The following is a 13243-nucleotide window of genomic DNA, read 5'->3' on the forward strand; positions in this document are numbered from 1 at the left end:
TTCCCTGAAGATGGAGCAGGGTTCCATTTGGCACAAACAAGACTTGGAATTTTAAAAACATTTTTTAAAATTTTTGAAATATTTTATATTAAAAAATAAAAAAGTTTTAAAGAATTTAAATATCTGAACTTTCAGGAAAGGCTGGTACTTCTTGAACACAGCAGCAGCATGGAAAAGATGGCAAAAGCATTGCAGGTGGAGCAGACCTTTTGGTCTGTTCTAAGGCAGACCCACAGAACAAATCATGCCCAGCACTGGGCTTAGCACAGCCACTGGGCTGGGAGGCCAAGAGTTCAGGCAGAGCTCCCTGGAATCCCCTAACATACAACAGAAACTTTCTCTCTCTTTCCTCCCCTTTCTCCTCCCTTTAGAGCGAAAATCTTCAGATAAAACATCACAGGCTTAAACCAGCCTTCTGGAACACTTCAGAAAATCCTTATCATGAAACACAGGGATGTACCCGAGATCTGGCACAACACAAATCTGACTGCTCCCGCCCATCCCTGCAGCCATGAGGGATTACTGTGGGAGTCATGCTGCCAATTCACTGTAACCACAGCAACCCACATGTCTGCAGGGCCAGCACAGCACACCAACCTGCAGCTAACTGGAAACCCAAAGGGCTGGCAAGTCTGGGCCAAACTGCTGCTGCACAGTCACCCACAGAACAGCTACATCCTAACTTCAGAGCACGTTTTCTCAGCACAGAACTTCCCTCTGCATCCAGCTCCTGACTTTGCCAAAACCATTTTAAAGCACCCTTCAGTGCACCCTTGGGAGCAACAGGAAAAGAACTCTCAAGTCAGAGTGGAGAGCCTGGAAACCCCACAATCAGTCCTTCTGTACTGGAAAACTTTAAGTTGTTCTCTGTTCTAACAAAGTGAAGGAGAAAACTCCTCGGAAGAAAATTCAGAGAGGACAGCACAAGCTTCCACGAGGTAAAGCACCACAATTCCTGGAATAATTTCAAACCATTTAGAGGTAACAACTGAACACTCACATGGTTAGAGGGTTAAAAATAATTAACAAATATGACAAGTTGCTTATTGGATGTTTGAACATTTACACAAAAAAGTGTAAGGTTAACACGCATTGAATGTATGCTGAACACAAAGTCCAAATCAAAGAAAACCATAGCACCTTGATGTAACAAAGGAAAAATACAAAATAAAGAAAAATATATACATAAAAGGCTGTGTTTCATAAAACAGCAGGGCTGTAAATCCTGCTACTCCTGTGCAGTATTAACCATGGGAACCACTAAAGGAATTTGTTTGAAGCAGAAAATAATCTTTAAATCAAAATGGGATGTTCTCTTCAGCAACTGCCAACAAGCAGATTCCACTGCTGCCAGTGGGATGGTATGTCAGTAATTCTTTCATTAAAAGAAAAACAAGCTTCCCCTCCTTCCAAAAAAGACATTTCTCATTTTGGACAACTTAGACTTTTGTTAACAGATGTATCCCCAAGCGCCTGCCATGAAGGTACTTTATGATTTGTCACCCCCTTTACTTTCTGTGCCTGGGTTAAATAACAGGACTCTTGATTACTTCTGGGTGGAGTGAAGTTTTGCAGAGCTTTGGTCATTCTCACAGAGCTTCATACCAGCCCATATATACGAATACAAGACTGGTAAATTCAACAGTGAATTACAGAGATGTTCTTCTGACTGACCAAGCACATAATTAAAATACCTCCAATACAAGAATAAATAGAGACTCATTCCTGCAGCTTTCCAGTACACAGAATCCATGCTTGTCATGAAAAATTACAAAAAAGATGTATTATTATTTATAGAAAGAAATTATTTTCACTGCTATTCATTCTTAGCTTATTTATAACTCGGAAACTTAAAACAAGTCTTTTTTTAAAACTGTAGATAAAAAATCAGCAAACAAGCAAGAGATTACCTAAATATATTTGTAATTATCACTTGTACTTGTCTTCAGAACTAGAATCATGTTAAAATGGAAAAGTTCCAGCAAAAGTTAAACTAGGCATTTAAGTTGATTAATACGAAACTAGATGTTCCTTCCTTTTTCAACTTCTGTCTTGACTCTTACATTCATTTTCATCCCTCTTCTTCTCTAATCCTGACAGATTATGACAGAAATGTACTATTTGAAACGACATTTTAAAATCCATTTTTTTACACCTCTCATCTATCCAAACCTACATGAAACAAATATATATTCAATTATATCTGGCAGGCAAACTGTGGCACACAAGTCATAAGTGAACCAAGCTAACTAACAAGGTCATGTCTCAGGTAACAGAATTTTAACCAGCTTTGTGAATGTCAGAGTTTCAGGAATGCCCAGAAATGTTTAACCCAATGTGCGCACATGTCCCGGGCAGACAGTCCCAGACTGCTCAGGCTAGTCCTGCTCTGTTTGCAGCACCTACAGAAAGGTCAAAGAATTAACTGAACTTGAACATAAACCTGGCAACAGCAGCAGTAAAGTCATCAGTGCCATCAGCACCTCAGAAGATCACTCTATCCAACATTTCCCACATCCTGAAGCATGCTGTCAGCTTTGTGTATGTCTATTTCAGATGCCTTTACAGAACTCCACTTGCTCAGCAGAGAAGTTGTACAGATCATAGATTAAGGGGCCCCAACCTCTCTTTCCAACTGCAGCCCTCAAAGGCACAGGTAAATCCATTAGCAAGCTCATTCACAGCTGCTGGATACTTTCTCAGTCAGGTCAGCAAGACCCAACAGGTCACTGAGCAGTCAGTGGCACTCCACAAGATGACTCCATTTAGATTGTCACTTCTTCCCTTCCCAGAAAAGGTTAGAGTACAGATGTTTAAGGACAAATTGCTTCCACCAACACCTCCTCCTATGTACGGTTATCTGACAGAGAACACCAGGCACCAGCATTCAGTGCTCCTCTTGCTTTCTCCTGCAGCAGGCAGGAGCAGGTTCTCTAAGTTCCCACTCCCTTTCCAGGCACAAGCAGGTTTATACTGCAGAAGAGGAAGGCTGCTTGTACAGCCTGTAAAGGAGTAGCAACCCACAAGAGCTCTCCTCAAAGTTCAGTGGCTAAAAAGGTTAAACCAACCTAAGTTAATCAAAGTTTGTTATTAGACGAATGCAGCACTGGCCTCCCAGCCTTCAGCCTAAAAATATCATTAGAGCTCAGCCTTTACTGGAAGCACTGGAAATTGCACACTGCTCATCAACAACTCTGGTGGTGAGGCAAATACATATCCTGACTCTGCTCCAGTCTGAATTGATGCATTCTCCCACAAAAAAAAAAAAAAAAAAAAAAAAAAGGTTTAGTGAGAAAGAAGAAAAATTAAGCCATAAACATACACCTTCCTGCAGCCTGCAATGCAACACAGGAACGCTGAGCTCCCAATTCCACCTCGGGAACTGGAATGCAGATTGGATGCCTTGCATAAAGGAGGGGGTTTAGTTTCTGAGCATACCAACTGGACAGATTTATTTGTAGTCAGGCAGGATTGTTGATTGTCCCTCAACAAAGCTATGAGGGAGGCCAACATGTCAGTAAGGCAAAGCCCATGAAACAGAGCAAGTGTCAATGAAACCAGATCTGGGAAGGAAGCTTTGCCTTAGTGAGTGCAACAGAGAAGGCAGAAAGGAAGACATACCTAGCAGGGACTCAATAACAAAATAGTTGACAGTGCTGCTAGATAAAGAAGTTCACTTTCCAATAAAGATACATGCCACAACAGCTGCTCTTCTACTTACAGAGGATATGGTTGTGTTTTCCCTAAGAAAATCTGAGCCTAATAAAAAAAAAAAAAAGCCAATTCTGACACCTCCAATGTTGGAAGAGAGAAAAATATATAAAGAATATTATTTTACCCAAAAAGCTTTCCTACTTCATATAATGATTTGCTACTGAAATTTCTCAAAGCATTAAGACCTATGCCTTAAACCCTGTACTATTAAAATTTGCAGATACAATTCCACTACTGAAAACATCAGATGTTATTTGCAAAGCCTGAATCTCTATTCTTTCTTTTCCCACGAGAATATGATTTGCTCTTACAGTTACACATGCCCCCAGTTAGCTGCACAGCCAACACCCCTGCCAGCCCTACAGACAGAGGTGTCTCTCTATAACCACACCTCAGCACTGGTTTTGCATTCATCTGGAGCACTGATGACTGCAGACAGTGCAAACTACCCCCAAGGCTCATTATTTTGTTTTCAAATCAAGTTTTCTTCTAATAAACATTTCTGGATTTTCTCCCTGCTCCAGAGCTTTCCCTGTAGCTTTACAGTATTAGACACTGAAAGGGCCTCAGGCACACATTGGGAATACAGACATAGGAGTTTTTGGTTTTTAGAAAGCCTGCAGTACATAGACTAAAGGATTTGTAAGGAGGTCTCACAGCACATTAATACTTGTGTATCTTTGCATGTGTGCAGAAGCTATAAAAAAAAAGTGACATCCATTGCTGTGGATTAATTTGCTGTGGAGGAAAACATCTGGTAACAAGAGAGCCAGGGGGACCAGTGATACACCTCACCTAGAGACAACATATTTTGTTGAAGCACCAGGAGGCATCTGTAACAAAACACATCACCTCCCTCTTAGGTGTTCCAGAGAAATACCCCTCAGAGTTTGGCAGGAAGACAAGAAGTTTCTCAAACTGTTCCAAGGGGAATTTCCTAGACCATTGAGCCACTGCCTCACAAGCTTCAATACAGGCAGAATCCTGTGCTCTGTACTTCCTAATTCCTTCACAAGCAGCAGCCTTGCCTTACAGGAAATTGAACAGCTGGACTCATGAGTTCACCCTTCTACAGAAAAGTTGTTTCCTGTTCACCTCCTGGAAGTTCATGACTCACCTTAAGGACAGATAACTAAAAGGGCCTCCTATGATCCATGTGCTGTGCTGTGCCCTACTCTGAAATGTTGCCCTCATTGAATTCCTTGTCATGAAACTGCTGGCCTCTAAAATCAGATTGGTATCATAAGGAAACAATACACAATTTCCTTTTTTAAACAAAAGATAATTAAATAGACAGTAGGTTTTAGTAAAGATTATTTACTGAAAACTATTTAATAGTCCTGTCTCCTGAGTAAGTTTATTCTTATTCAATACATTCCACTATAAAGAGAAAAATACTACAAAGCCATAATTATAACAAACAAGAAAACAAAATAAAGAGAAACAGACTTTCACACACTGCAAACAACGAGTTTTCCCCATCTGCAGTGAAGGAAATCTGGGGATAACTCCTCTAAGGAAGGCCTTGCCTCAGCAAACACCAACACACCAGAACATGGTCTGGTTTTTGTACCATAGACATTATATGTCCTGACCAAGCAAAAAGACTGCTCAGAAAAGAAAAATGCATAATTCCCATTTTCTTGGTGCATGGCAAAGCTCATCACTGAGCAAAAAGATGCCTCTGAAAGTCAAGGAGTCCAGCAGCAAACAACAGCATCAGTATTCAGTCAAGAATGAATTGCTCAATTGTCAGCGCTTTCCTCCAGAAGAAACAGTGCTGTTATTAACAACCAGCAAAATCCAAACTGGTGACAGCTTTACAATGCAAATTCCAAACATTTCCCAATGATGAACTAACAGAATGAAAATTCTCTAGTGAATGATGCTGATGCATGTGAGACCACAGAGTTATCTGGAAGAGGAAGCCAGTGGTAACAGGACTTGTCAGCTGTGTTCACTCAGAGGTGGGAGGAACACACCCAGATCTGGTTTTGAACTTATTTTTTCTATTGTACAGGCAAGTCATCTTTGGTTTATAGATTGATGTGGGCAAGTTCATATGTAACCCACAAAACTATTTCAGAAGACTGTACATGACATTCAAAACCCAACAAATAAATGAAACATTCAATGTCAGAAGCCACCAAATCAGAGTAAGATGTGGCTGAAATACTCATTGTTCTACCTTCGTGTTCCATATTCTGATAATTACAGGATTGTCATCTGGTCTCATGCCCAGCAGAGGAAAAGGGGAGGCTGGGCAATGAGATATGGCAGCAGTTGTTCTGCTTGATTCTAAAACTGGATAATGTTTTATTAAATTAGAAAAATTGCACAGAAAAGACTGTAGATGCTGCAATTAAGGTATTCAAATGCTGTTCCTGAGACATGTTGTTTCATCTGTGCCTCTATCTCTGCATCTGAAATATTCAATGTACTGCTGGCAGCCTAATTTTTCAGAAGTGGTCAACAATTATGTCCTTTCCATTGTCTTGGCAGATATATTTAGCAGTTTGCACTGTCAGCAGACTTAAAAGCATCTGAACATATGGAGCACTACCTAATGCCTTGAACTCTTGTTGAACAGATCTTGAATGCATCACACATCTAAGACTACTGGGTACTTTCTTACTCCAGATCAGTGAGTCAACTGATTGCTCCTTCACACAGATTTCTTCAGACTACTGTCAAGTGAGATTAAGATTTACCCTTAAATACTGCATGAAGAGTGCCAAAGAAAAGATTAGAAAAATTAATACCACCATCTTCACAGCAGAGTCAGCCGCTGAATTGGATCCAGACACAAAAGTCACTGGACAAAAGGTAACAGAGTTGTCTATTCAGAACACTGTGTGTTAAGTGAGCACTTCACCTGTGAAATAAATACTCATGCACTTCCATATCTTATCATAAGAGGGAGTTTAAGTAAGAATAAATAAGTAAATGTACATATGTGTACAGATTACTTAAAGTATATCTTTAAACTTTGGAGTGTATACCTTTGAAAGCTTACAATGTCTTTTAACTTGTGAAAGCACAACTGAGAAACCCTCTCCCCCCCTTTTTTTTTTTTAAGAAGAAATAAAAGAAAGACTAAAAGAGCGATCTCACAGGGATATCTCTTTAAAAATCCATAGAGAAACCATTTCTTGTGCTCCTGATATATGCCAGGAATAACTCTGCTTTTCAGAGATGCTAATCTGGATTTGATTCTGCCAAGCTGGCAAAACTGACAAAGAATGCAAATGAATTTTTTCAGAGGCCAAAATTGCAAAGATACCCATGGCAAAAGAACAAGATCTTTTTTTTCTAAAAAAAAAAATAAAAAGGAGGAAAACGACTTTAAAATATAGCTGCATAGTACCTTTCCTCTTAGGACATCTGAAGGGATAGAAGTGTGTGAAAAATGTAGCAGGAAACAGAAGAGAACGTATCAAAGTAAAACAACTTATTTATACTGCCTTGGGAAATCACAGGGAATAGAAGGTGAATATAATTGTATCAGAAAGCCTATACAAAGAGAAATGTAATGGAGTGAAAAGAAAATAGATGAGTGTGCAGGGGCAAAATTAGAAAGAAGGTAAAAACCATTTTATTTGGCAGCAGCAAAAAAAAAAAAAAAAAAAAAAAAAAAAAGCCTAAGGAAAAGAGGTTCTTCATATGTATCTGAAAAGAGAGAGGAAGGAAGCTATAAAACCATTATTGAACTGAAATGAGTGTCAAATCAATGATGGTGTATAAGACAACAGATTTTAATTATCTCCAGAAGGGAAAAAACCTCAGTTAAATTACAGCAAACTATCCAACAAAGGGGGAAAACAGGCCTTCAGGGGAGTAAGCACTCCTTAAGAGCCATTAGAGGTATTCCTACATTACACAACAGAAGTATTAACTGCATTCAAGTCAGGAGGGGCTTTGCTTCAGAACAGTTTAGGAAGTCAGCAAAGCAAACTAAAGGGAGAGGAAAACAAGGTCCCAAAGGACGGTAGAAGAGCAAGCATAGCAGCAACTTAAAAGCAAGAAGAGGAGGAGGAAGCAGTAATTCTAACATAAAAGATAGAAGGTCTAAACACAGTGTAATTAAAATGAACAAGGAAAAATACAGATGCAAAACACCACTTAGAAAGGGTAACCATAAAAATACCACTATGAAGGAAAAGTGATCAGTTTTATTCCATGACTACTGCAGAAAAATTCTCAAATGTTTCCCAGCTTAACTTGTAGCAAAGGAGACTCAGTGTGAACAGGAGGTGAAAAAAATGAAGACTAAATATGAGACTAAAGAGAAATCCATGTTCCTGTAATTTTTTTAAGAACAGGTTAGACCAGCCCTTGACAAGAATCATGTGAACTCCAGAAGCAGATAAACTCCAAGGAGGACAGAGGAACTCCAAGGAAGAAAGCACTCAAAGCCAGCATACCAAGCTGACCATAGCAGCAGTGCCAAGCACTGCCAAGATAACTGAGGGAACAATGCAAGAGCTATCAAATTTGGTTATGACTTAGCAAGACTGGAATCAACAGGGAAAACTAATTAGGGGCAAGCTGGTTGTTTAGGAGTAGCTGGGATGGAGAAAGGGAGGTGTGAAGGAAAGGACCAACAAGCACAGTCTAACCAGGTAACGCTTCTCTGCTCACCACCACAGCTCAAATGGGGGCAGACAGTGAACCTGCTGTTCTCAGTCCCTCACAAGAATCAAAGCTCCTTTCTGCTGCCAGGAAAAGTGGGGCTGGGAGGGAGGGTTTGGTGCTCTCCCTGGCAAGCAGGGGAACAGCTGGGTACTGAGACAGAGCATCTGAGCATCACCATGCTGGGCCTTGCTCAGCCTACCTTTTCCTACCACCTTGCCAAGCTGCCTGCCATCCCTGAACATCCACAGCACTTCTGCAGTGCCAAAGGAGCAGAAACTATGTCCTACAACTCCATTCACCCTCAATGTCTAAAAATAATTTCCAGAATATTCTCAGGGACAAAATTATCTATTTCTGCCCTGGGAAGTATCACCAAGCTACAGCACTACAGAAAGATGTAATTTGGTTTTTTATTGACCACTCTGTAATAATTTCAGTGAAATGTTTGGATTATTGCCAACTTCCCTTTTTATATGGAACTAAATCCTTTGACACCTGGAATATAATTTCACCTCTGAAAAAGATGGGAGAAATGATGAAACCATGAAGTGCAAGATCCCATCTGAATGAAATAATATCCACCAAATAAGTATGCACCAGATAAATTTACCTTTCTGGTCATCATTCATTGTAAACACTGACAGCAAGTTTTATGGACTCTGGATTCACTACAATTTCAGAAAACCATGAGAAGAGGAGATGATGAGCACTTACTTTGAGTCTAGAATGTATTTTAAGTGGAAATTTGTTTCATTTACAATGCGGTTCTGAAAAAAAGAACCCTTTGCTCAAGTATTTAAAAAACCAAAATGCACAGCAGTGTCTGAAATGCCTTTTGTCCTGTAATTATTCATTGATTTCTTTAATATAACTTTATGGGCCTGAAATTTGCCTACCTGTTTAACTACACATTGGCACTGAAGACAGCGGTCCAAAATCCTCTGGTTGTCTTCAAAATAGTAAGGGGTGAAATGCTTAATAATGAACATTCTTAACAAAGACTGAGGGCTTTTGAAAAAAAATGCTGCTATATACTTTGCATCTTAATGGAAAGTCTTTGGATCCCTGACCTCATTCCAAACATCTGTGAATGCAACATGTCCTAATATTCTCCATGGGAGTATCTCTAGAGCTCATGCCACTGTTAAAACATCCACTGAGAAGTCAAAAAAGAAAAAAAATAGTCAGAGGAGCAGATGCTGGAAATTATCTTTTCCAGTCACCACACAATCATTTTCTCAGAGACTTATGGCCATTGTTACATAAGCTCACTCCAGAAATGATACATAACATTTGCTAGGCTACAGATGAAATAAAAAGGCCACGCATCTGGTAACTCAGTGAATATATTCTGTTTCCATTTGGTAATAAATATTTTCCCCATTACAATTTATACTCCCTGTTTTTCATCAGTCACAGTTCTAACAAACTGCATTTCATCCTTTTCCTATCAAGAAACTGACACAAGTTAGCTTTCAGTATGATAGCACCTTATGTGTAAGCATGGGCACCATACCAAAAAAGTAAGTTAATACAGTTTCATGGCATTCAGTTTGAACAATGGAAGTGTTTTACAATCCAGACAGACAGCACTGGATTCCACACAGCCTGCTGTGGTGGTGATCTATCCCTGCTGAAGAGCTGTTGATTCAGTCGCTGAAATGTGCCATGGAATTGTTAAGTCATCCCTCAAAAGCCTGACATCAAAATAATGTGGCAGCTCATTAAGTATTTTTCATTATAAAACTTCCTAAAGATTTTCATTAATTAGATTTGTGCAATTCAATAAAATAAAGTACAGTTATGGATGACAGGAAAAAGCAGAGTAAAGACTATACTGTAGAATTATGAAAAGCAAAAGAAGTACTGAAACATACTTGAGCCAATCTCTATAATTTAGCAAAACAGTTCAAAACACTGAAAAAGTGTCTCTCCTGTGCAAAGACAGTTTTTAGGAAAGTGTGAAGAACCACACTGACCCTAATTCAGACCCGAGTGTAGTTCCAGAACAGCTTACCAGAACAGAACACACCACTTACAAGGAACAATGACTATTACTGGGATCAGGACTGGAAAGAGAAACATGGAAAAAAGAATTTTTCACAAGTTCTTTTATCACTTATCTACATAATCCTGCACTGCAGGCACAGCTTCTGGCAGAAGGAAGCAGGGAAGACAGCAGATTAGTCTCAGCTTCCTCTCAGTGATGCCAAGGGATCACTGATTTCCAGGAAGGCAAAGATATCATCACATGTCAAATACCAAGAAATGCAATTGCTATCATGTCAGATCTAAGCTCATGTCCCAGATGGAGAGTCTGGCCTGACTCAGAAGAAAACTGGGTACACAGCAGCTGCTCTATGAATCACTGCTCTGAAACAAAAGCTGGGCACGCAGCTGCTGAGAAGAACCAGAAAGAAACCATCGAGAAGGAAACCCCCATCTTCTGAAAAGTCAGGAAAGCCAGGTAGCAAGGTGTTTGGCAGAGCTCTCAGCCCCTGCTCTACATGTAGCCAACGTGAGCCATAATTCACCAATTACACCCCAAGCAATCACAAGCAACAGAACAAAGAACAGAGAACTTTTACACAATAGAGCAATTGTCTGCAGCTCCAACCTCTCACTGAAGCTCAAATAGAAGGTAAAGGTTTCTAAGTCTGCTGCTTCATAAATACAACAGATAGCATCCCAGATTCACAAAAGCATTGAAGCTAGAGCTACAGAGAAACTGGATCCAAAGCTGGAGAATTGCCAAAACTTGAGTATCTCCTGCTGCAGCATTAACTCTTTCATTTTGCTTTTTACTGGAAATGGTAAACAAACTTATGGTGGTTTTCCCATTCATCCCAGCCATAATTAACCTGGGCATGACTATTTTAAACCAACTCATATTTATCCATCCCTACCATACAGATTTCTTCTTCAATGAGAAGGTGTTGTCTGCACTCTAGACTACAGAACCAGAGGCTGCACAATGAGAGCTCCCAATGTTAAGTCAGTGATACTAACAAAGCAATTTCACCTAATGTTGATCTCTTTGCTATGTGCACAGCTTTTTAAATCTTTAATTGCAACTCACCAAAATTTCTCTTTGTTCTTCAAGATTTTTTAAAAAGTTTGAAAACTCATGAAGTGAGGCATCTGTAATATAAAATAATACAAAGAAAGTTTAATCATGTTGCAGGATGGCATTGACAAAATATAGCCACTCATAGTCATTTCTTACCTACCTATGTATCTTTCATCATCAGTCTCTGCATCACCAATGAATTCAAATTTAAAGTCTCTCAGAGAATGGGCAAATTTTCTCTGTGCTGCTGAAAGGTCTGCAAGAAAAAGAGCATGGGTTGAAGGGTAAGCAGTCATTTTATGTAGGCCAGAAGATCTGTCTATGCCTAGAATAACCAACTTTTACAAGAAACTCTTAACACAGGTCTGCCTAAGGACACTACAGGACATCCAGTGTTGCCTAACCCTCTTCTGATAAGGCATTTGTCACACAGTTTTCTTCATGCAAAGCTACATAGTAGAAAGCACATGTGACCATGTGTATAGTGTTACATCTATCCTTACAGTTCACTTCAATTTAGGGCACATGAAAACAAATCTGTAATTACAGAAGTTAAGGGCACAACACTAAGTTGTACCAGTTGTCTTGCTCTGCTAACCTAAATTCACTCCTATATTCATCAGCACAAATACACATCTTGGAATTTTCTAGGTACTATATATAGATAGCTCTGCTAGTGAAACCTTTATAAATATACATAAACCAGATAGAATAGAATTGTTGCACTTGAACTAGAAATTCCATGGAGTTAAACTCTGCCAAAAGTTAAATTAATTGCACAGCATTAAAATTAATTTTATATAATAACTGTTTTGCAATAGCTATAAAACATTTCCAGCAACCCAAATTTAACCCATTAACATTTGACAATTTGAGGTCAGAGGCTGCACTCTTGCACTTCCCAGGAAGTAATCAAACTCCATATTCAGTCACAATATCATCATGATAAACCCTCCCTGAAATTCATAAAGCTGTAAATAAACACTGTGCACACAGTTTTCTGTTGCACTGACATGTGCAGGTTGGGAATGTCACAAGTTCTGGAAGGATGCAATTGTTCTGGAGGGGAAAAAAAACAAGGATGCATGTCCTGGTACACCTCTACCCAGTTTGGAAGGTTTTACTCACATTTTTGTAGTCAGTCAAAGTTAAAGACAATTTAAAGTACTTAGTTAATCTATAATCTTTTTCTTATCACATGCAGTTCTGAAGGGTTAAGAACTCTTTTAACAGGCCAGCTAAGCATTTTGCTCTTTAATATTAACAGGCACTAAAAGATTACCAGCTTGGTCTTTTTTGTTCTAGTTTTAGGAGGGAGGTAATTTGTTTTGGGTTTTTTTTTTCTTTTAGTTTGGGGTTGGGTTTTTTTGTTTTGCTTTACCAACAACAAATTTAAAAAATCACCTAATTTTATTACCAGTCCTGCATCTGACACATCATGTACTTTATCACATGTCACTGAACTGGAAGTTCAGTTCAACCACTTAAAAGGTTAAGTCAAATATTCTACAAACAGCAAAACAGTCTAAAATGAAAAAAAAAAAAAGCTTTTTGATCCTTTTCCTTTCTTTTCACCCATTTCTCATTAGCCCTCTCCCTGCCCATTGTGTAACAGAGCTGTTCCCTCCTAAACCTGTGCATGTACCCTCCAACACATGAAGTAGCAGGATGCTGCACAGGGTTGAAATAACAAGGATGAGAAGGTTGAAGGAAGCAGTAACCTAACTCCCCTGTGAAAGGAAACATGGGTGTTTTAATTCAAATATCTCGTGGGCTCAGCAGCTGTTCATAAAGCAAACAGTGAAAGAAACAAGTTCTGTTGAC

The 13243-nt window shown here is 39.2% G+C and overlaps 1 protein-coding gene across 1 annotated transcript in view; it reads right to left on the bottom strand.

The window, feature by feature from the left end:
• The window catches only part of ARHGAP10 (Rho GTPase activating protein 10), a 139614-nt gene that overhangs the window by 86710 nt on the left and 39661 nt on the right, over positions 1 to 13243 (bottom strand). The window contains exons 2-3 of the mRNA XM_059470893.1: positions 11580 to 11675; positions 11429 to 11490 (exon numbers count right to left, since the gene is read on the bottom strand). Of these exons, the coding sequence (XP_059326876.1) occupies positions 11429 to 11490; positions 11580 to 11675 (158 nt within the window). The remainder of the gene's footprint in view (positions 1 to 11428; positions 11491 to 11579; positions 11676 to 13243) is intronic.

The sequence above is a fragment of the Ammospiza nelsoni genome, chromosome 4 (assembly GCF_027579445.1).
Source record: "Ammospiza nelsoni isolate bAmmNel1 chromosome 4, bAmmNel1.pri, whole genome shotgun sequence".
NCBI lineage: Eukaryota > Metazoa > Chordata > Aves > Passeriformes > Passerellidae > Ammospiza > Ammospiza nelsoni.